Source organism: Athalia rosae, chromosome 3, assembly GCF_917208135.1.
Source record: "Athalia rosae chromosome 3, iyAthRosa1.1, whole genome shotgun sequence".
In the NCBI taxonomy this organism is placed as follows: domain Eukaryota; kingdom Metazoa; phylum Arthropoda; class Insecta; order Hymenoptera; family Athaliidae; genus Athalia; species Athalia rosae.
Window position 1 is genome coordinate 20,404,381 of NC_064028.1, and position 24,015 is coordinate 20,428,395.

The window sequence follows — 24,015 nt, forward strand, 5'->3', positions numbered from 1 at the left end:
GAAAATGCAAAAACCAAAATTTTTTTTTTAAGCTTTCGTTGATTCGATCGAATGGATCTCTCCTGATTTTCGAATCGTCCGAGATGTACGTGATTTCCGATCGACGTACGGAGGTGTAATTTTTCTATTCGGTTTTTATGTTGATTTTATTTTATTTTTTTCTTCTCTTTCGTATCGTGTTACGAGTAAGTATACGTAATTTCGAGTGTATACTTTTGTGATGAAAATTTCGTATATAGCCGCGGCGATTTACGCCGATATAGTTTTCGGCCGGCGGCGTACGGCGCACTGAGACAGATAAGCTAACAGCGTCGCGGCGCGGCGCACAACTCCGACGCCCCCACTATTTTCAACCCCAAACCCCAAACCCCAAACCCCAAACTCTGCGGACTCGGGGGGGTGTGAGTGAGAGAATGTTTGTCCCTGGTAAGGACGCATACTCAAGTGGATTTACCTTATACCCCCTGCAGAGCGAGAGAAAGAGAAAAATAGGGAGAGGGGGAACGAAAATCGGGAGAAAACCACTCGATGATGAATACCAGATCGAATTATCCCATGATTCTTCTTCTTCGTTTGACCGTAAATAATTTCGTCAATCATTGTTATCCATGCGCGTGCCAGTGACTTCAATCGACGCAAAAACGTAATCTACTTCGTATGCGCAACGGAAGAACAAAAGTTATCCGAAAATTATCTGTGATCAGGGTAACCGAATTAATAATTAAAAATTTCACCTCATTTTTAATAATAATATAGTATTACACACAGTGCGCAGAAAATTTCAACGTCTCTGTATGTGCAGGTAATTATAAATACCTTGTATAGTTAAAAATTTAATAGGATTTGGATTTTATCGCTGCATACGGAATACCGCGTCGTTTCATTATACGGATCCACGGAATCCACCCGATCAAGGGGATTTCGGAATAAACGTTTTTTTTTCTAACTGACCAGAATTTTCTCATTATCGGTTCTTTTCGCAACACAACGATTCGTGCTGAACGAAGTACACGTGCAATAATTTGAAAAACTTCTCCCAAAAGTGACGGAGGAAAAAAAACAAGTATGAAATCAAAAATTTTCATAATATAATACATCGAAGAAAATTCAGGGGGTATTTGTTCTGAACAGCGAAGGTGAGATAAATATAAGTTCGTTAGTGGCTTGGCAAAAATGGCGTTGCGGCGAGTAATCTAGTGATATTCAGGGCAATTGAGTTTTTCCTTTTTTATTTTTCATTAATTATTTTACCGTTAATTACCGTACAGTTTCCACGCATCAACTTATGATGTCACCACTTGCTATCGTTTTATAAATGTATATTAAACTGCAGTTGGAAATTTACCGACGAGCTCGTTCGTAGCTTTAATGTTTCCAACCTTACCTCCGCGACGTGGTTGCGCGAGGAAAATTCCACCCGCGAAGAAAGTAAAAAATAAATTCAATGAGTTTCGGGGAAGATTTTCAGTACAAGTCATAGGTTTGAAGTATAATCGCTTTTATTTATTAAGTTATTTACAATTTTATGATTTTTCATCTATTTATTTTCTGTTTAAATATATTCTCACTAATTGATATAACCGATGTCCATAGAAATAAAAGTAATTGAAGAGGACTCGATGTCCGATTTTCTTTGTCATTTCACTAATTTATTTTACAATTGTCTTTTCGAAAATTCTCTTCGAGCCTGAGATCAAACTACTTGCAATACTACCAACTCATCGCCAGAAGCAAATGGAAGACAAATAAAAAAATCAACAAAAATGAAAACTAGAGATCTAGATGTTCGAGTTTTCACTCCTACTGGATATTATCGATCTATCGTAATTCGCATAAAATGTAATTTCTTCTTCTTTTTTATCAATAATTTTAAGACGTTATTTTGGAAGGCACCTCGAAACATGCGATGTTCTCTTGACCCTCGGTCAGAGCCCAATGAACGACCACAGGAATCTGAAAAATAAGATCAACGGGATGAACAAATTTGAAAAAAAGAATCATTTTTCGCTACTTCCGATTTTAGTTAATTTAATGATAATATTCGAGTCCAACTCAAGTCTCTCGTTCGCTTCAATTGTTCGTAAATAATCTCCACGTTTTTATTTTTTTCACGCGTTGCGTGTCCTTCGTTTTATCCTTCTTTATCCCCTGCGAAGAACGCGTCGAATTTTTACCTGTTGTTGCAAACCCGCACGATGAATGATTAAAACCGGTTGTAATTGTATCGAATGAATTTGCGCGATCAAAGTTCGATTAGTGGACGCTCGTGTGTATGTACATGGGTATTTACAGATAGGACAACTATACGTACTCCATGTATAATAAAAATCTACAACAATTCTATAAATAACAACTCTCTTAAAAATAGAAGAGGAAAAGTGACCTTTAAAAATTTTCCGCCTACGTAAACCGAAAACATGATAATGAAATTAAAACAATAGCGTCGATTCCGAGTATAATATCCTCGCTCTGCGTCGGACGAAAATAATTCTTAAAACAGAAAATATGTTTGCAATAATTATATTGTCCGCCTGAAGTTCTTCGAAGAAAAAAAAAAGTAAAAATTAAAAACATCGAGTTTATTTTTCGTTTCTCCTCTCGACTTACCCTCGGGTAAATCTCGCGAACGGGGAAACTGTTCTTGTACATGTATTCCTTCCCTTTCTGCAGAGGACACGTGGCCTTTGTCCCGTCCATGTTGAAGATGAGGTTGCAAGCGTTCGACCCGTTGACCCCTACGAAGGGTACGTTGAGTCCGAGGATATTGGCGAACACGGTGGTCGTCAGAGTTTTCACATCGCGATAAGGTGTGAAACGCTGATTGATGCCGATCGACGTCTTTCGTCTCAGGATACAAGGAGGATCGGTGCATCCGGTGATGGTGACCAGGTTCGGGTCGGAGTAGGCCCTGCCTAAAATTATGACGAAACGATTACGTATCGGATGAAAAATGAAAAAATAAAATGTCAAATATCGCCGCTGGACCATCGACACTTGTTTCGAGATCTTCGTCTCCGCCGCGTCCGATACCCGAGACACGAATATCCAATACGGAAAGTGAAAGTTTATCTCGCAGAAACTGAGATCTCAGAGCGAAAGCCTTGATGCATGACCTCAGGATAATTATAGAAAACCGGGATCCTCGTGTCATTATTTGCCGACCCATATTATGCAGAAAATCGATTATTTTATAACACGAATTATACCGGTCGCGTCCGAAAATTAATCGGCACCCGAAAGGCTCTCGTTTTTGAACTGAACCGCAATTTTGAGCTAGAAAAAATGAAAAATAAAGAGCTCACTTAGTCGCGTCGAATCGGTACATTGCGTAGGTATTTGTCGAGTAACCGTTGAAAAGATTAATCGAATAAAAAATTCAAGTTGGAAACACAGGTTATTATTTACTATCCGTAGTCAATTGACGTCAAAGCGATCTCGTCGGTTTCATTCTCCTTTTTGCGATATTTTTTTTCTTCTCGTTGCTACTACTACCGGATTATCCGCTGACAGTAGAATTTTTCCAGTCACAATTATCACATCGTGACATCCGACTACGACGTTAGTAGTTGCGATTCTGGTGTGACTGGATACTTTTGAAAACATGCATGAAAATTGAAGAGGTGGGAAAAAAAAGATTTAGCGAAGCGTAAAAATTCGCGATCATCGGCGACGGCTTTCAAATGTCTTGTTCTCAGATTTTACATAATTCATTTTTCGGACTTGGTTCGTTCCGAAGAAAAGACCGACGCAGCGTCAATTTCGGAAGGTATTCTAAAACACGATTTTTGCTGACGTGAATTTTTCGAATTCCTTCGATCGCTCAACGCCGAGTTTTCCTCGTGTAAATGATATAAGTATGATAATCGCGTGACTCGATTGTTTGACTTCTTTGACCAAGGGTAAATGAAACCACGGAATTTTACTCTCGCAAGGACTCACGTATGATTTAGGCATATCTGGAGTGAGAGATTTGCACGGGAAAATCCAACGAAACTCACAAGAATGATTCAGGGGCGACAAAAAATAATTACAAAAACGAAAAGTTACGATCGCTCGACCGGAACGATCTCGTATATACTCGAGCTATGCGCATATGGATTCGTTCGAAAGCGTGACAAGTTGTGCAGATTTTTTATTACGCAATTCGTGGTTTGTTCTTTTTTTTTTTTTTTTCACCCAACGATCGCGATCGCGCTAATTATGGACGCGAATAATTCCCCAGTTCACGCGACGGCGCGATAGAAATATTACATTTTTGATAGATAACCGTCTTCAGTTTTTCGATCGTCATCGACATGTGCACGCGATTTTACATCCGCTGATAAAACGAAATCAAAACGGATAAAATAAACGACGCTCGCGGGTCTTCGAGTTCCAATTTTATCCGATGCATATAGGTATAACGGACCTTCAGCGGTGTCGTTTCATCTAATACACATCGTGGGCAATGATCATCCGTTGGAGTGCGACTCGAATTGTATAAATCGTTCATAAGTTGAATAATAAATGCAACGAGCTATAATTATTTTTGGAATTTCATTCGGTCAATTTTCCATTTAACGCGTGTGACATTCCGTCGTTTTAAAATGCCGCGTCACCTTTCTTCTTTCCATATTCTATGCGCTGCCCTAGATCGGCGTTCGAAAGTAGATACGTAACGTCTTTTAATTTTGTATTACACGGAATACCGCGGCCAGTCCATTACCGGTGGCCCATAATTACGGTAATACGAACATCACGGGTACGCAATTTCGTAGAATTCGAATATCTACTCGTTATTTGTGTTACGATGTAGTTCGGTTATCATCATTATTATTTAGCGCCGTTATCACTCCACTTTCCAACGTCGAAAGTGCGCTCCGCTGTATGCACCTATGAGTATTTGTAACCGGTTTTCTCGCGCTTCTATACAATTCTGGCTCGATCGACGGTGTTTTTAAATCGGTTTTTTGAGCAAAACGTCTTTATCGCGATGGATTCAATGACCCAATAATTCGCGTCATTGATCTTCGGATACCCGAATTTGTTGCCTTTTTTTTTTTTTTTTTCACGAACATGCGTCATAGATACATTTTTATATTTACACTTATAAATATGTACATGTCATTTACTAACCGTCGCCATTACACTCTGATACTTTGGTGGCATCAGCGATGGCGTAGATCGCGATAATAAGAACAAACGTTTCCCTCAACATTTTTTTATCTGGATTTTCAAGTTAATTAAATTTTCTAATTCAGGCACGAAGATGTTTCCTATATTCGAAGTGTCCGTAGAACGTATCAAATTACGACGAGCACTAAAAACTTGAAAAACAAAAAAGAAAACCAGCACTGTTGTAGGCATGAAAGTGAAAAACGGATTACGTTCTGAATCGGAGTAGGAAAAATGAAGTGCGAAAAGAAACAATTTGATTAAAGTACAAAATCAGAAATTCGTCCCAACTAACTAACTTGGTAGACCGAGTGATAGTGAACTCGCTTTAGTAGCCTCTTCGTATTTACCCTGGAGTTTGCCGCGGTTTGAAGAGGTGGGATGTGTAGAAAGGCGAGTCCTGCTTGTTTGTAACTCGCGCACAAATTATATATATATATATATATATATATATATATATATATATATATACATACATACATATACACTAAAATCTATGTAAACATTAACACACATGGAAATACGTGAAATCTATACCTCTGCAGTTTTTATTTGTCAAAATACGCGACCACGAAGACGATGCTGCACGTGGAAGTGAAGATGATACCGAGAAATGGTGGGGATAATTCGGCATGCTATTGACCAGATCTGTATGACCGTTGACCAGGTTATTATGTGTACGTATGTAACGTATGTACACGGGAATCGGTATGTACACCGAAATGCGGGCTAGAATAATAAAAATATTTGCGTAGATCGATGTGGACATTTTTTATCCCTCCATAGTTGCTGTTGTCTCAGGGGTACGTAATTATAGCGATGATTTTCTGTGGTTTTCGGTTTACTTATTGTTCACTAAATTACGCGCGTTTGCACTTTGAACAATTTTCTCATGACGCGACGAAAATAGCTGATATTTTTATAGTCAATTATAGACTTTTGTATCGGATTTATTGTTCGGTACGGTACGATAATTACACATCATATTTTTCTGAAGCACACCGTTGATGCGCAGGAGAAGGAATTTTCTATTACCAAGGATTCAGCCTTTCTAGCGACTCGTATCTCATGTGGAAAATAAAAATCAGTGCTACACGTCAACGACAACCTCGAGATACGATTCTAATTGCAGTTGTATATAATGAAGAAATAGCATCGATAATCACCTACCGCGAATTCGGACCTATTTCGTCTAATTAGCGATTTCACAGGTATCGGAATTATTTTATACCTCAATTGGGAGCAAGGTATTTCAGCGCTTATTTCATTGTTTGAAAGAGAACGAAGATTTCATATAAAATTCATATAGTTTCGAGTGATCCGAACGAATGGAATATATCGGGAGAATTCAACGAATTTTTGTATCGCCGCACACGAGATGTTTGTAAAACAAAGAAAATAATGTGGATGCATAAATTACGTATCGTATCCATATGTAATCACGGAGTGCTCTCCGGCGACATTCAGTGTATAACGTTTAATACATACACATGTCATCTTTAGCTGACTTGTGAGTGGAATCACAAATTATTTCCCTTCTTCTTTTATAACAACGTTTGCCTTGAATACTTATATGTATATACCGTGTAGTTGCACAGAAGTGAATCGTACAATCTTACGCTATTCTACGCGTACACCTCCGACCCGGAATCGTGTGCAGAGAGAATAACGTACGTACGTACGTACAATGAGGAATTGCTCAGCCTAGCAAAAGGACAAAAAGAAGGGAAAGATTTTTTTTTTTTTTTTTTTGCATTTTTTTCAAAAGAGTTCGCTCTTTGTTTCCGCCGGTATAATGTAACTTCCGCAATTATTAATCCGGCTTCTTTTGCTTCCTAAATTTCCCTCCGTTTTTTTCTGTTTTTTTTTTTATTTTATTTCAAATATTTTTACAACATTATCCTCGTTTCTCGTATCGTCGGAATATCGAATGACTTCAACTATGAAACTCGGAGTTCAATTCCACGCGATATAAATGGTAATTCGCGCGTCTAATGTACGGGGCACATAATATTATCTCGACGTACATTACGCCGATCAAATTTACACCGAAGAGAACCTGAACCAACTCCACCGACGTAATACGTATAGATAAGAATTTATATACCCGGTACAAATGAACGGAAGTGAAATTCAGTTTCAAATCGGAAACATCCGTTCGAAATTTCAAGAGCTTCTCCGTCAGAAATCCTACGTCCTCTCCGTCAACAGATCCCCCACATACACCGAAATCTATGAAAATTCATACGAAAGCGACACTCGTATCGATCAGCGATGTAATTAACCAAGATGGTCAGGTGCAGATTTACTCTTTGTCTTACCGAGTAAATATATGTTAGATGGTCTCAGGCTATCTGTACATCGTCCAGGTCAGTCTTGCAGTGGTCAATTGTTAAAACTATCTGGAGGCCGTTAGATAACCTGGAAGGTAGGGGCAGAGGGAAGGGGCCGGGGGGGGAGGGAGGGAGTGTGGAGTTTGCTTAGGTCAGTGCAATTAGCCGGGCGTATGTAAATCACCGAATAGGTATGTGTACGTGTATACGGACGTATAATAGAACCGCAATACACCTTCCCCCTCGCAATCCGCGGTCATCGTAGTCCTGGTGTTGCAGCTGCTTTTGAACTTTCCCGATGGTAGCTTCGCGCAAGCTCCTTAATTCCCTCCCGTAATTCTCCTCCTTCGTTTTTTTCAATTCAATCTCCGACTCTCCAACTCCAGCTGTTGTCCCGACGATCGATGTAAGTTAATTACTTTCAATTTCCATTTATTCATTCGTTCGTAACGTGTACTTTCGGTGTACTGATCGTTTCGTCGAGGATCCATTTTCTCACCGTTCATTCGTGCGCGTACGAAATCATTTCACTTTCTTCATTTACACACAGCCCGCCGATATACTTTACACGTCGAAGACAAAATATCTAACTACCTAAATATAGAAATCACTGTTGAACTTGGAAACGGCAAGGTAATCGGGTGGAGTATCAATCGGGTCGACCTCGTCACGAATGTAGAGAGAAAAAAAAAAAAAAAAAAAAAAAAAAAAAAAAAATACCAAAAAAAGAAAAAGACGAAAAAGATCTCGAGATAATTGAATCGTCAGATCTCCGACTGCGCGCGATTAGATAATGTTGCAGAAGGAATTCGCTCACCTATTTCACGTTTCTTCTGGTGTTTTTTCTCTTACGATTGATACACTCGTCACTAATATACATCGAGAATTAATCAAGTCGTCGGTTTAAATACGCAATATGGTAGTAGGTACATCGGACGACTCATTTCTTTTTTACGTATATTTTTTGATTTGTCTGTTTTTGCAGCTTCGAAGGCGGTAGATTTTCATCTAATTTGTGTTGCTCTTGTTTTGTTTTTTTTTTTCCTTTTAATTTCAATCGATGTATTCGATATCCTATGAAAAGTATGTATATATAAGTAACGACAATCGATGCAGACTACGTCTGACGATTGAATTTCTTCGTGTTATATCTCTGCGAAATTGATTAATATAATCGCGTCCTATGAAAAAAATCAAAAATTCACAGCTAATTATAAGTGGTCGAATATATTATTAGTAGATGTGAACGTACACAAAATAAGAATAGCATCCCGCGCGCACTTTGCAATCGATAAGAGGCGTCGGAGGTCCGGTACGTGTACGTACACAATGAAAATCAGAAATCGCGATCAGCTACGACACGATTTCGGTTGATTTAATTTTATTGAGGAAATCAGTGCCGATCAAGTCACGTAGATAGACATCTACGTACCTACGTAACATATACATGATGCCCAATACAACGGTTCTCAAAAAAAAGATATTTCATCGATTCGATAGATTATTTTTCACTCGTTTCTTTGGTTTTCATTCGCATTTTTGATCAGAGATAAAAACAAAAAAAAAAACAAAGGAAATTACGAGTGATTTTTATTTCACGAGAGGAAAATTATTCGTAAAAACAATTTCAAAATATCGGTACAGGTGCGCGAGTGGTCAAAAGATGTGGGAAAAGTCTTCCTCGGTGTTGGACGTGAGAACCTCTGTTTGAAGAAAAAATATATAAGGGTGAACAACCCATTTCGAAAAAGCATAGTCTTCTGCCGTTGCTTCGGCGAGGTGGTCAAATACCTATGTATTTATCGTAAATATCGTATGCGCAATAATAAATAAACTTTCGCTATCGTTGATGATCTTGTGAGGGATATTTTCGGTTCATAGTTTGTTTTTTGGTTTTTCGTTTTTTCAACGGCGACTGGATATAGTTTCCACACAGATACGCGTCTACATATCCGATGATGCGATTAAAATTAATCGTTTTGTGCTGCGCTGTGCTATCGGTGTTTAAACCGAAATTCATTGAAGCCTTTAGCTTGCCGTTCGAGGATTGCGGTGAGCTTTTTTCTATTTGCAATCTATGGAATTATTGATACGATCCGTTTGTTGGTTCTTTAATTCCTGTCACGTATAATCGAGGATCGTCGACTGGTTTTCAAATTTATTAAAAACTCTACTTTTATCGCGATTTTCCCAACAATTTCAGGCTGCGGACGCAGCCCCGCGTCGAAGAATTTTTCAACTGTCGTACTTCTGCGAAAAAATTATCTCCTCATACCGTATGATATAGTGTGTGTACATTACATTCGCGGAGAATAATTAACATTCATGTACAGCTATGTATAAAATATATAAATCGTATATTTTCATGTAGGTACATAAGCTAACAGATATCGAGAAAAAAAATTAGAAAAAAAAAAAAAAAATACAAAATAAAAGTAGCAGCGTAATTTTTCCTTTGTGTTTTTTATTACATACACCTGTATACTTATAATATAAAGTTGAAGAGTACAGCGATCGCGAGGAGGTTCGTTTCATTAATTTCCGGCACGTTGTTCGCGTGTCGATCAGAGGTATACGTGCTGCTTAATTTCCTGTGTGTTTAGTTTCATCGACGTATCGCGCGATGTACGCAAAATGTATAGATATAGATAACTGTATATAACTATACGGCTCTCGTTTTCTTTTATTATAAATTAAAATAACAATTGTAATTAGATTTTCTGGAAAACAGGGGCGTAACACGTGCGGTATTATAACATGTACTACACTTGTAAGCCCGTGCATACTTTGTTCGTTTTTTAACGCGAGCGCCATTTTGTTTCGGAAAATAAACTCGTGGAAAAAAAGTGTGGAAACGGTATGCATTTTATTATATCAGATTTAAGGATTTCAACTATTATACGCGTTTATGTTTTATCGAGAGTGTTTCATTCCCTTGTTATCTTAACAGTGATTTTATAAAGAAATTAATTGCTGATTTTTGATCGTGTATAAAGCCTTTTGCGTTTGTTGCGTATCTACGTGTAATTATCAAATTTCAATCTCCCTTGAGAAGATGTTCGATTTTTAGTATTACGATTTATTTTTTTGCTTTTGTTTTCGATCATTTCATGAACAAAAAATTCTGAATAATAGGTATATACCTGTGAATTGAATATAACATAATCGAATTCGGACGTATGTATCGTCGTTTGGAATATTGCGAATTTCATCTCGTGGTGCGAGTTCGGGTGAACATCAGTTTTTAATCGAGGATATCAAGCCGAATAATAATATTCACAGGTGGTCGATACATTGGAACAAAAAATGCACACGTATGATCAACACACTCGACTCGTTATTAGATATTCTTATTAGGACCGCGGAAAAAAAAAGAAGGAAAATAATTAATAGTAATCCAGGATTTTTTTAGTGAATTTCAAGCTCATAACTTTATTTTTTTTTCACTCATTTTCAGCCTCTTCCTACGTTTTTGGTATTACCATTAGTATGCTGCGTCCATCAAAAATAAAAACTCTTCAAATGTGAAACAAAACGAGCCCCCCCCCCCCCCCCCCAAAATATTTCATAACACGAGTCTGCTTTTATTTCGTTTCACTTATCTTAAGTTCATTGCCAAGTTGTTGGTGTTAATATGCTTTTCGTTGGCATAGACCGATCGAATTCGCGATTCCGAATTTCTGAGCTCAAAATACGTGATTATGCATTGAAGGAATAAATAAAATGAATAAATGAAAAACTATTTTGACTTTGGATCCCAAATCACAGTCTGTAACGATAACGGACTGTCCACGTCATCCGAGTAACGTCACGCTGCAATGCTGGTGGTAATTAATCATTTTTAATTCATAGGTGTTTTTTACAGGTTCAATTTATACCGTTGAAGACATTCGCGTATCGCAATGCGACAGACACCCGTGCCGTTTGAAAATTGGATCTACGGTGAACGTAACTACGAATATTCGGGTTAAAGGATCAGGTGAAATGATTTTCCTTGTTCGATTCTTCTCTCTCGCTAATTATCAGGTTATATCATATAACATACTTATTGGAGTGGTGCAAAAAACGACTATTTTGAAACGAAGATTGAACTTAATCTCTGAAACTCGCTCTAAATTTTTTTAAAACATGGTACACTGATATACTTTCATAGAAAACGCGAGAAAAATAGTCATTTTTATGCGCCACCCTGATACTTATGGTATTATCAATCATGGATTTCCAGATGATGTGAAAAAGAATTCTCTTCATTTCAGAATTCGATACTTCGAAAGTTATCCAAAAGGTTTATTTCGTGGTGAATAAGATCAATCTCTCGGCCAAGGTAACTCCGGATCCATGCGCTTCGGTGAAAACTGGACTCGGTCTTCGTGACTTGACCAGTTGTCCATCGATGTCCGGTTCGGTAATATATCAGGCAACGCTCACAGTTTCGGATCTACCACCGGTAAATTTACATAAAATTATACATCCCTCCCCCCCCCCCCCTTCCGCTACACACATTTTTTCTTACAATTTATGGTATTCTCATTTGCTTCTCTGGCTTCTTCTAGCTTCCGGCAACGCTGAAGTGGACTATAACAGACAAGGCGAACGTATCACTCATATGCTACAAGCTGAGTGTCATATTGAGCTTCTGAGACTTTGATAAGATTTTACTCGACAATTTTTCATCAATGATATACTTGAATGAAAATCACGTTTGCAGGTAGAAAAACAATGAAAGAGTTATACTTTATGTTGGGCAAATAATACGAACTGCAATGATACATTCATATCTTGTGATAATCTGTAACGGGCAAAAGAATAAAGAAAAATCATGACATTTATTTGTTCGCGGCAGTATTGTTCCTTTTATTCCAACGATTCATTGTTGAACACGTCTGGTTTATCAACAAATGATAACATTTGTTGACGCATGAAAAATATTCGACATGTATCTACAATCGGCTGCCTTCTCGACAGTCGGTAGATATTACCGTAGACAGGATCGGGATATTAACAATTGAACAATGCGCTCCCCACTCCGATTATTTACTCCATGTAGGTAAAACAGAAATGAACAACAAACGTCGTTGAAAATAAGAATAATTGAATCATTATTCGAATGAAACTTTTGTAGAAAAAAATCAATGAGTTCAACTTATCATAGTGCACGTATGATGTACTTGAAAATAAGATGGGAAAAAAAGAAAAAAGCAGAATAGTATTGAAAGGGTTGACAAAAAGCAGAATGATAAAATACAAAATTGAATAAATTTCTGGTGATTCCAAGATCTATTTTTCAATTCTATTCATAATATGCATACGAGATACATGAATTACGTTTCCTATGATCGGAAAAGAAAATGCTAGAAAAATAATCACATAGACTGGTAACCTGGATCAAAAAGTTTTTACATGAAAATATAGATAATGATGTCCGATTGAAATGAGCGCTAAAAATCAAATACAACATCTCTCAATGCATGTGGTCAAGCGAAATACAACCAAACAAACTTCACTCGGCTTAGAAGTAATTTGTTTATTCATTTTTACTTCTTACAATTGATAAGAAGAAAAGAATGACTCACAATCGCTTGGGTGAACTACACCTACGTAAGCCTTACGATGCAACTTTGTAGATTCTGCAGGTGTTGCTGCAGATCTAAATTAAATCTCTTGATCATTGTTTATCGTCCGATCGATCGATAACAATATTTGTACAGACCATCGATATGATCTCTCTTTTTTCACACCGAACACGTGCTTCTATCGAAGACTAATTATTCGTACTTGTATTGCCTGTTGAATTAGAAAAGAGAAATCCTTGGAAAATGAACCGCGATTTATCGGATTAGTATGAAATCAATATATAGGAATACATACGTGAAATAACGTGAGAAATTCCGCACAGAGCATTAAACCGGAGACCATTAATTAAATTAGATTCCGTTGATGTAAAATTGTAATTTATTTCATCGCTATCGATAATTGAAACGCGGGTAGATGTTACGGAATAATCGAAACCATATCTGAATTCATATTAGATGCATATCGAACCGGAATTTCGTCTGCGATCTATAGGCAAATAATTCAATGTAATTGGGGGAAAAATAACGAACAAAAGTTAGCGGAAAATTTACACCGAAGAACATCTCATCTGTGATATAACTGAGAGAAAGATAAAATTAATTGAAAAAAAAATTAGAAGTGGATTAAACTGAATGAATGCTCTAATAAAGGAGTGAAGTGGAGGTGATATCGGATGAATGAATCTCCGTTCGGATGTAGGTGGGAAATTTTCGAGCATTTGGGACATCTCGAAAATAAGAAGAAAAATAAACGAGGTGTGACTAATATAAAATCATGTAATACTACGATGTAGAAGTGATTTTCAGTCGCAGGTGGCCGGTGACTGTAATCAACATGGTGTCTGTCCATCATATCAGTAGTTCATAGCAGGTGTTTGATTAGATATTTCCAGAAGTATATAAATACAGAAATTTTCAATTTCCAGTCACTATTCGATCAGATTACCTCCAGAACGCACCATGACGTACACGAAACTCGGTGATTAAAAATTATATACAAATTTATACATCATAGTTTAGAAACTTGTTCTGTTTGTTAAAACATTTGTGGTTATTCTGAGTCAGGTTTATCTCACGTTGTACATGATGAATTTCTCTATTTCTATTTTCCGTTCTTTTTCATCTACCGCAGATGAAGTCTTTGCAATAATTTTTTCTAATTTCACAGCAGCCGTTGTTATCTTCGCCCTGTGCCTGGCCACCGGTATTCGGGCATCCAGTGCCCCCTTCAGAAAGTGCAAATCGGGCGCACCGACTCCAATTGATTTTCGTATGAATACCTGTACATCTGAACGGTGCCTGCTTTACACAGGTGAAACTGCGGAAGCCGAATGGGACTTCGAAGTCAGTAAGTAGAAGAAATCACGATATTTTCCATGTAAATGTGGCCTTGAAAAAAAAAATATCAAAATAACACGATTCGCTTCGAGGAACGTGAACGATTTTCCAAGCGCAATGACTCTGCGCAAACGAGTGTAATTCGAATTTTCACAGCTGCCGAAACGGAGTTTTTGAAGCCGAAGGTACGAGCCATAGTCTTTGGCCTGTACGTGTCGTACGATATCGGACAGGAGAATGCTTGTGACTCTCTAACAAACGCTGTCTGTCCTCTGGACGTGAATGAAGAAATAACTTACGCTTTACGGATGCCAATTCTGGCGGAGTACCCAAAAGTATCCCTTGACATCGAATTCTCGCTGGTCGACGACAAGGGTGACGCCCAGGTCTGCTTGATAATTCCTGCCAAAGTCACCGACCGAACTTGATCGAATCTTTTCTCCTCATCGTATAATAAATTAATCGTATACTTTTTCTTCCGATGAGTGTTATTCATTCGCCGTTTTTAGACCAACCGCCAACTTCAACCCCAATCCGCAATCGGTCCGTCTCATACACCCCAACACACCCGAGTCGAATCAATGCGGTATCCATAAAAGCTATAGAAAAACCACATGACACGCAGCGGGATATGGAAGTTGATGTGGAGTTCTCGAATTAAATCAATGGCTGAATTTAATACCCCGCGGATCACTCGGCGTTCTTATGGATGAAATTACATGAAGCAATCCATCGATTTCATCCCTTGTACGAAGTGGTGAAGAAACGAACGAGCGATACGTGGCGGCTTATTTTATTTATGAAAAAATTAAGTCTTGGCATTATCTGTTACCGAACAAACGTTCACGGGGTCGAATAATTGTGGGGATTAAGAAATTTTCCATCGCTTTCCGAGGCGGTTGCGCCCCAACGTCGGTGGGTTGGAAATCGAGGGGGGAGGGCCGGTTCAGGCTCATGTTTGACCCACATCCTCGTACACCCCATTTCCTTTTTATTTTTTCCCTTCTCCTTTTCCACTTCTCTTCCTCACCCTCTACTACTTTTCGTCTTATCCGTATGGAGTGTGCGAGTTTGAAACGATGATCGGGCGATCGGAGGGCAGAAGAAAATCGTCGATTATTTGAAAACGATGAAATTACGAAAGCCCTGGCCGCTACTCGACTCGAGAAAGTTCCGAAGAGTCCCGAAGTGAAGAACCTGAGGGCCCGGGCCCTGTTTTACTCCGAAACGATCGGCACAGGTGTTTTTTTTCTTGTATTTATTTTCAGACCTTTCGGGTGAGTTCGGTTGAGCATGGCAAGGTGTGCTACCTGTTCCGTGTTTGTGTATAGAGTACGGCAGAAGGTAGAGATGGAAATATATGAGTGGAAAGAGAGAGTAAGTGGGGAATATATACAAGGTGGGGAATGAACGTTGTATTTAATGAAATACGTTGGAGAGAGGTGGGCCGGTCTTCACATTATATAGCTGTCTCTGGTGCAGCGAAGTATCGTATCGTATCGTAGAGTTGTGAATAAAGTGAAGCAAAGTTGAGTGAAGTGACGTGCCGTTGTACTAAATTTATACTACGTATAAGATAGGAAGAAAGAAGGAAAGATAGAGTGCATAATAGGTAATACGATGATAAAAGAGAGAGGAGAATGGAATGTGTGCAGAACAAGCGGCAGCTGTAATAACCAGCTATAGTGTACGGACGATGAGCACTATATTCATCCATCCAACCGACCGACCAACCAACGCATGAACGTGATATACAAGTTTAGTTAGTCGCATCATACCGCGGGGACTCGATTGACCAACAACACCTATATTCGCTATTCTTGAACTGTACTGAACTTTATTGCTGTGCTGCCGCCGCTGATGCTACTGGCATCACGCGAGTCGCTTTTATTCTACGATCATTTCAAATTTCAAGCTCAACGAGAGGCGAATCGAATACGTTGATGGTGATCGACATTCTTTTCGTTATTCTGCTTCTTCCGAGACTTGTACTTAGTTCAGTGTTTACGCGTCGAACAAAGTACACCCGTACACATCCATACATGTACGGTGAAATTACCTCTATATTCGTATATATCAAAGTTTTACACGCGTACAAAAGTTCTACTATTAGTATCTGGTAGCAGTTGCCATACTGTTGACAAGATGGCGTCCAAAGGGAAGCTAGCAGATGAGGTGAGTTTTTTTTTCTTAATTTTATCAACTTTACACCAGTCAACCCCTTTCAATCGTCGATCGTCGGAATCTACGGACATTTACGCGAATTTAAGTACCATTTATCGGCGTGTTCGGTTTCATTCAATGGTTTTTTTTTCTACGCCAAGTTACGACGTAGCTATCGGTATCACCGTATCAACGCGATACCTGGAGAGCCATTCATCGATACCGGTCGCGGCGGATCGGTGGCTGAACTCCATGAGAAACCAAATGACGAATCGTTAGAATCGAACGGAGATTTGAATACCTAACGAACCAGAGTTTGAATAGCAACCGACTAGAGCGTGTTCCAAGGACTTTTTCATTCGAATTTTTTTGACAGTTCAAAAAAGAACCACGCCCTACAGCCTCCGCGTGCCCTCTTCGAAGTGTGGGTGATGATAGTAGTCGCTGTAGAATGAATCAGATGATTGGTCATCGTCGCGCTCATGTAGAATAGATTGAGATAATAAAAAATGCGTTCGTTTTAAAACGAAGGATGGTCGAGGTTGATATCCAGTTCGCGTTCGTTTGTTCGTCGGTGTGGCGTTCGAAATCGAATCTGCACGCGCGGTACGAGAAGTAAAAAAAAAAAAAAACAAAGTACAAAAGCAAAGGTTCCATCGATTGGTCTGTTTCGATCGGAATGACGAAAGCCCATCAAACGATGACCGCTGACAAATCGATCGGAGCGTACAAACCACACCTTGCGCTTGGGAATTTGAACGCTGCACAATTCGGAAGGCAACGTGGTATGACACATTGTCGGAGAAAGAATCAACTCATATTCTTTTGTGAATTGGGTACGTGTGCGCTCGTGTCGCACGTGTGTAAAGTACATCCGTACGAGGACTTGTATTACAATTTCGTCGTCGTAGTATTCGTCATTCTCATCGTTGGATACGTACGTACGTCAATGAAGAAGTGTGTGCGTTTCGTGTGTTTCATGACGCTGCGCCTCCAGTGCTGTATCTAGAAAATGGAAAAATCTCATCGATCGGCGAGTTCGGAAATTCGTACGCTCCGATTCGCGCTCAAATTCCTCTTCGTTTCGAAAATCGGAACCCGCAGGAGGGCGACGTAGTAAAAATCCGAGCTGATCGGTTCCAGGAAACCCTCCGAACGTAATAAAGAAAATTTCACGGTTCCCGATTGTTTCTAATTAGAGTCGTCTGGCTTAACGGGGATTCGCATTTTTGGAACATCAGGTATACGATTTGGGACCTTCGAACGTCAAGCGGACGAGAAATAATCCCGAACCGATCGGAGTTTCACTGTAATCGATTATTTCACATCGTCCACTTCATCTCACAATAGGAGTAGAAGAAGAGAACGAATCGGCAATTGAATGAATGACTGGGAGAACATTTTACGTGTACAAATATTATCCAACGCTTTAGGTATCGGCACAGATATATATAAACTGAACTATCGGTCGTAACACATAAATACACACGTATAAAGCTATCCACGGGATAGCTCGCTTACAAATAAATACTGACCACGTACAATACGCATTATGCGATAACGAAATGAGGAGATACGATGGAAGAATCGCAAAAAGATCAAACCGATCGATCGAAATGGGGGAAATTTTTTCCTTTCCATCGCCTCGAATCGAGATGAAAAAAGGCGTTACTCAAATTTCTCAAATTTCGAGAGTACGAGTGAAAATATTTCGAGCCCCCCGATCGGTGTCCAGTCGTTACGCCCCTGGTTAATAATGTTGGTTTGAATATTTTCCGCGGGATGTCGACGCTGTCCAAGACTCTCTTCTTAAAAAAAATTTATATCGTATCTTGACGAGTAAAAATCTCCTATCCCCTCTCGATCCGAAATTATGTTCTTATCCAGCACTATTTTATACCATTCATTGGTTAATTTTGATCTCCGTCATACCGACGGGCTTTTTCCTTTCTTTTTGCTCTTTTAATAGGTCACATTAGTTCGAAGCGATATGTAAATTTAAACGTAATAAAATAACCCATAGAAGCTAGCTAAAACCTAAGCGACAACGAGAACCGAGCGACCGCGGTCGCCGCCTCACCTTCGACGCTAATTTGAACGATACCGTTCGCGCTTATTATCGCTAAATTAGCTATTATGTCGTTATTTTAACGAGTCAATGTGTGTCAGGGGGCCGAGCGACGCGGCACAATGCTCTGGCTCCAAGCCATCAGCTCCGTACGCGATTCGTCTTCCAGCATCCGATTTTTTCTTTTTTTTTTTGTTCTCTCATTTTTGATTCATTCATTTTTATTTTCCGTCGTCATCGCTATTTTGTTCTTCCTATTTCTCTCCGAAACATGTTCACCGCTTCCGAGTCCCTGTACTTTGGAATTTTAAATTTGTCCCACAATCCTCGGTGAAGAAGTCCAGCCGTTTAGTCGATATTAAATTTCAACGGTGTGTGAGCTCATCGCGCTTTAATTATTGATACCTGTTGTAGAACTTGCCTTTAAGCCGAACCGAAAGAATTTCACGACTTATGGATTTTACAACCGACCTCACGTTGTCGTGGCAGGTGAAAAATTCTTTTTTTGGATTTTTATCCTTCTTCGTTTTTGATTTGTGACGGGCGATATTACGTAGACTCGTGTATAGGTAGATGTATATGTACGGATGGGTACGTACGTGTGCGTAGAGCTATATACCTATAATTGTCTTGGCCTTTGCGCGTTTGTCTAATGGCGGACATCCGCGACCTCGAGGTTGAAGATAAGAGATGTGAAGAGGAGTAAAGGGAAAGAGAATTGTACAAAAAGGGGGTCTGCAAACCCGAGGAGTCGCGACGTCTTCGTCCCACACGTTACGGAAGCGACTCAACTCTCGTACAGCGATGATCCATAAGAAACCAACCTTCGCCGGACTAAACTGACCCGATCCAAGCACAACGATCATCTTCTCAATATATCCCCCATTATTTCCATTAACCCTTTAATCCAACAACGCGACGTCAGTCTTCGGAATATTTTTTTTCCACCAATTTTAATATCCTTCCCACCCCCCTCTTGCCTTCCTCTTCGCCGCGACGCCTTTGGAAAATTAAATCAGTCAGTCAAAAATATATATACATCGGGGTAAAAGGTGGCGATGAAAGAAGAGAGAGAGAAAAAAAAAGAAAAGAAGAAAACACGAGTGCACGTCCGGTAGACTCGAAGGCTCTCGGCGAGGATTAGACATGACATGATTCTTTGGGAAACGTACCCCGACTTTCTGACGAATGGGAGGTTCTCAGAGATAATAAAACGCTCGAGTTAGGGAAGGTCGAAACGTTCGCAGGGGGTTTGTGCCTCTCGCCTCGGCAATCCTGCGGCGTTGCACGAACGTCGGTGTCTACGTGTAGAAGAAATTTTTATCGCGGACGATTTGCGGAGAACGAAATAAAAAAAAAATCGAAATTACGAAGAACCTTTTACGTCATCGATGTCGCACCTATTTTCCGGATCCGCAACTACCCTCGCAGGGGTAGGTAATGCAGGAACGGAATTTCGAAAAGTCTCCGTCGTCGGAAAAACGAATCGAAAAAAAAATCCGTCCACTTATATTATCAGGTATTCATTCTCTCCTCGTCATCGACCCCGCCGCACCACCGCACAGCGTGCATTGCGCGCTTATTTTTCACACCTCTTTGACGACCTCCTATACGTATAGCGAGACATTTGTCGTATTATTCGTCTACGGAGACGGATGCAGAAGATTCCTTTGAATCTAAATATAGGTACGTATGTACAGCGACTAATAGGAGTCCCACCGCACAAGGTGGATACATAAGAACCTATATACTCTCGTATATACCTACCTACCTACATACTCGTTGCGAGTAATTAGCCACGCTAGATACTCGAGGGATGGCTGTGCACCGAGTCGGATAAAAGAAACGCGCATTCTCATTCATTCTTCACCCCATTTTTGCCCATCTCCATTTTTCTTATCTTCTTTTATTTCGCGGTTTTCGAAATGAGGCTAAAATAAAGACCTAAGTGGTCGCCCGTCAGGAATCGCGAAAAGAATTTGATCCGCGCGTCGTGTTTTTAATCTTTTTTTATTCGCATCGATTCGTTTATCAATTCCCTATGTTTTACTTCAGACCGTTCAAATTTAATAGATCCTATTTCGGGCCGTAGGCGATGATATCGCAAGTTTGCACTTCCGTGCATATCGCGTGTACGACAATACGTATAGGTATATCGTATAGGTACGCGGATAGGATATCTACGATGGGAGATAGAGAAGCGTCAGTAATGACGTCACGACGGTTACATTCGAGCATCACGTCGATAGTCCGTCGCAGAACTGGGCGGTAGTCGAATGCCGGGAAGGGAACAAGGTGCCGGAGTAAGACACCTGAAGAAACGAAAATGCGGGTAGATGTGAAAAGGGGAGAGGTGAAAAGAAATGAAAAAAACTAAAGAAATTAACGGTGGAAAAATAAGAGAGAGAGAAAAGTAATCGAAGGAAGGGAACGAGGAGAGTAAAAAATTCTTTTGCGCATTCGCCACTCCTGCGGAGAAAATGTTTTTTTCACATCTCCTTCGAATCCTATAATCGCTTTCGAAAGCGCACACCGAAGACGTGTATACAACTATACGCATGTGTGTACTTATTTAAGCAAGCTGCAGGTACGAGGGATCGAGAAAAAGTAGCAAAAGACGCACTCCCATAAGCCCCCGGATTTTAAATGGGAACGAGAGAAAATTCAGTTTTTATCCCTCCTCATTTATATACTCTGATATACGTATACAACGACCATATCTGTCTCTGGTATTTCGTTTTTTTTTTTTTTGTTTTTTCCGTGAGAGAAAACTCGTGTAAATAGGCGAGTAAGTTTTTTTGGTCTTTTGAAAATTTCTTCGAATAAGACCGACAACCGTTTAGACATCGTGTATTCGAAAATGAAATTGGTGGTATATTACGTATGGGCGACGTTGATGTGAAAAGCGTCGCGACGTCGGGGGTAGTAGGGTACCACCTATATAGCTGCCATCGGGTTCTGCTCGTTGACTACAGGGCGAGAAGCAAGCGGCATTGATCGATTTTGCAACGTGTGCAGGGTAAAATTCTAGTTCCCGCGAAGCATTACATCGATGTTAGCGATGGAACAATTCCCACCGAAACGTCATATGCGGTCCGCACGGTCGGTTATTGTATTCTTACGTTCGATCACGCGGGAACGAGTGCAGAGCTTGCGGAGATAATTTGAGCGAAAACTTAGTAGCTGAACGGAAGATAAACTAAATCGCTCGATGCAAGCTCTGCGTCCCAATGGTCCTAAAAAAACAAAGGACTACCGATAAGCAAGGATACGCGCGGCGAATCCTTCCCGTATCCAACCCTTTTACCTTCGGCGAAGGGAAATTTTCCCCAACGTATGTATATTTATGCGATAGATTGAAATTTCAGGCGAGACGCGGTCTCGTTTTCCCTTCGACGACCCACGTCCGACGAACCTTCGAGGAACGAAATTTCCCAACGTCCCTTTAATTCGATCTATACTCCTTCCTCCGGGCGCGAGCTCGATTCTTCTATTTTTCTCACGCCTCCCGAAGGAAAAATCGTCGCAGGTTATACATTTCGGCGAGCAGCTAAAAGTTATGTGCAACCTGGTTATATCCGCATTCCCGCCGGGTTGTTTCTGGGTTGTGTAACCCGGTTCGCGCGTAGTGTGGGCTGTTTTTTGCCTTCTCCCGCTCTCTTTCTCCCTTATTTTCCTACGTCTTATTATTTCACTTTTATTCCATTCGTATTTTTCTCCAATTTTTCGGAGAACAACCCCGTGTGGCGCCACCAGCTCGCGGTCCTCGCGGCGTCGTCGTAGTCCTGGTGGCTCCCTTAAATCCCTGAAAATATACGCTACTGGAGCAGTGATAGGCTCCGGCGTCCCGGCGACGCGAGGGGATAACGCCGCTGACCGAAGAGGGGATGAAGCCCCGCAGTGCGGCGCGGTCGATACACACCCCCCCGATCTTCTCCTCGCCCTTTCCTCTCTCCTCTGTACTACTCCGTTTTCCCTCCGCTTTCTACCGCCATCAGCAGCTATTCCTACTCCCGAAACCTGGGACCTCTTTCCCGCTTCCGAGGAGACAACCTATACGCCACCCCCTGTACCCGGAATTTCAAGTACCGAGTACGATTAATCGAATAGAACTCAGCCGCGTTTAATGCTCCCACGAATTTGTCTACGTACGCGCAGCTTTTTTTACCGAACCGTAGCTACCTCGCCGTTGATTGAGAAAAAACGTTCTCCCTCGGGATTGGCGCGTATCGATTTTTCGAGTCGAGGATCGTCCTCGTAACAAATCTTGGAACCATCTTCGCCACCTCGTAGCCCTCGAATATACTCACCTGAGATTATGAAAACGGAGATGTAAACTAATTTCGGTCGGAATTTGTTGGGCGAAAAAAAAAAAAAAAAAACACATTTTCGGGACCAAGATGCGAAAAAAGGGAACGGCAGAGATATAAATACGTAACCCCTTTTCCAGGGACCATCGTCAGGTGCTTTCCGTGAAGAAAGTATTGATTCATCAACTAACCACACGGTACACGTCTACATGTTCGCTCATTTTTGCATATAAATGGGCTCTGCTTCAATCACGTCGGACGAGTTTAGTATTTTCATTTTTTTTTCCTTTCTTCGATTTCATTTTCCTCGTTTTTGTTTTTAATCTCTCGAAAATCCTCGATTTCGTTACACCCGCAGGAGTTTGCCGGAGCGCCGATCGATCGGGGTATCTCTGAAAAACAAAACAAAAAACAAACAAGAAATAGATAATCCCATTTCGGTAACTCGTCCGAAGCTTCTTCGATTTTTTGATCCGTTCTTCTTTCGAATTTCGTCGCCTCGACCGGAAATGAGATTGTGCAGGGAAGGGGGGGTGGATTCTTAGGGGGGGGGATTCTTTGCATATTACTCATGTGTACGATGGAGCGTGAAAAGGTTTACCGCGTTCCAATGCGAGAGCTGTTCGAAGCTTTTTTAAAACGATGGGAGTTCCGTTGCTACGTGTACGCATGTATACATATATGGACGCATATGTATATTATATACGAATAGCGTATACCTACAGGGGTGTAGAACGAATAATGGAACGGAGGGTCTTCTCGCAAACTAGATACAGATGTTACCTAGGATCGATAGTCGTCTGCAGGAGCCGGAGTCGGTACACCTCACCTAGCCCAGGTTCAGGATACGGTATTAGGTAATACAGTAGTTATATTCCGTGATTCGAAAGCTCGAATAGGAAGAATTAAAGCTCGGGGGGGGGGGGGGGGGGGTTCGAGTTCTGCGGCAGGCTTCGGCCACGATCGACGACTCGATCCTAGGTATGTACGTACGACACGTACATGTAACGGTGAACGAGAAACTACGACCATCATTTGAATTACGTTCGTTTCTATTAATAGAAACGTGCCACTAA

The 24,015-nt window shown here is 40.4% G+C and overlaps 4 protein-coding genes across 7 annotated transcripts in view; 3 read left to right on the plus strand and 1 right to left on the minus strand.

Moving 5' to 3' along the window:
- Positions 1 to 1,481: 1,481 nt before the first annotated feature.
- LOC105693945 (NPC intracellular cholesterol transporter 2 homolog a-like) lies at positions 1,482 to 5,803 on the minus strand. 2 transcript variants are annotated; one of them, XM_048652943.1, is made up of 3 exons: positions 5,692 to 5,803; positions 2,608 to 2,912; positions 1,482 to 1,953 (listed from the first exon to the last, which is right to left on the minus strand). In XM_048652943.1, exons 1-3 carry the CDS (start codon positions 5,786 to 5,788, stop codon positions 1,870 to 1,872), a joined length of 486 nt encoding a protein of 161 aa, XP_048508900.1. In that variant the 5' UTR covers positions 5,789 to 5,803; the 3' UTR covers positions 1,482 to 1,869. The 2 variants fall into 2 exon arrangements, with proteins under 2 accessions (XP_048508900.1, XP_012269637.2); XM_012414214.3 differs by lacking the exon at positions 5,692 to 5,803 and adding an exon at positions 5,116 to 5,475.
- Positions 4,373 to 12,316, plus strand: LOC105693946. Of its 2 annotated transcripts, none has more exons than XM_048652942.1 (4): positions 4,373 to 4,397; positions 11,353 to 11,466; positions 11,744 to 11,934; positions 12,041 to 12,316. In XM_048652942.1, the coding sequence occupies exons 1-4, from the start codon at positions 4,388 to 4,390 to the stop codon at positions 12,125 to 12,127; spliced, it is 402 nt and encodes a 133-aa protein (XP_048508899.1). In that variant the 5' UTR covers positions 4,373 to 4,387; the 3' UTR covers positions 12,128 to 12,316. The 2 variants fall into 2 exon arrangements, with proteins under 2 accessions (XP_048508899.1, XP_048508898.1); XM_048652941.1 differs by lacking the exon at positions 4,373 to 4,397 and adding an exon at positions 9,228 to 9,539.
- Positions 12,317 to 13,878: 1,562 nt separating this feature from the next.
- LOC105693947 (NPC intracellular cholesterol transporter 2-like) lies at positions 13,879 to 14,878 on the plus strand. Of its 2 annotated transcripts, none has more exons than XM_012414216.3 (3): positions 13,879 to 14,039; positions 14,229 to 14,408; positions 14,555 to 14,878. In XM_012414216.3, exons 1-3 carry the CDS (start codon positions 14,021 to 14,023, stop codon positions 14,824 to 14,826), a joined length of 471 nt encoding a protein of 156 aa, XP_012269639.2. In that variant the 5' UTR covers positions 13,879 to 14,020; the 3' UTR covers positions 14,827 to 14,878. The 2 variants fall into 2 exon arrangements, with proteins under 2 accessions (XP_012269639.2, XP_020706182.2); XM_020850523.2 differs by having other exon boundaries at positions 13,894 to 14,039; positions 14,232 to 14,408.
- Positions 14,879 to 15,877: 999 nt separating this feature from the next.
- Positions 15,878 to 24,015, plus strand: part of LOC105693955 (sodium/potassium-transporting ATPase subunit alpha) — a 41,411-nt gene continuing 33,273 nt past the window's right edge. Inside the window, exon 1 of the mRNA XM_012414228.3 lies at positions 15,878 to 16,573. Coding sequence (XP_012269651.1) covers positions 16,544 to 16,573 — 30 coding nt within the window. The 5' untranslated portion in view covers positions 15,878 to 16,543. The remainder of the gene's footprint in view (positions 16,574 to 24,015) is intronic.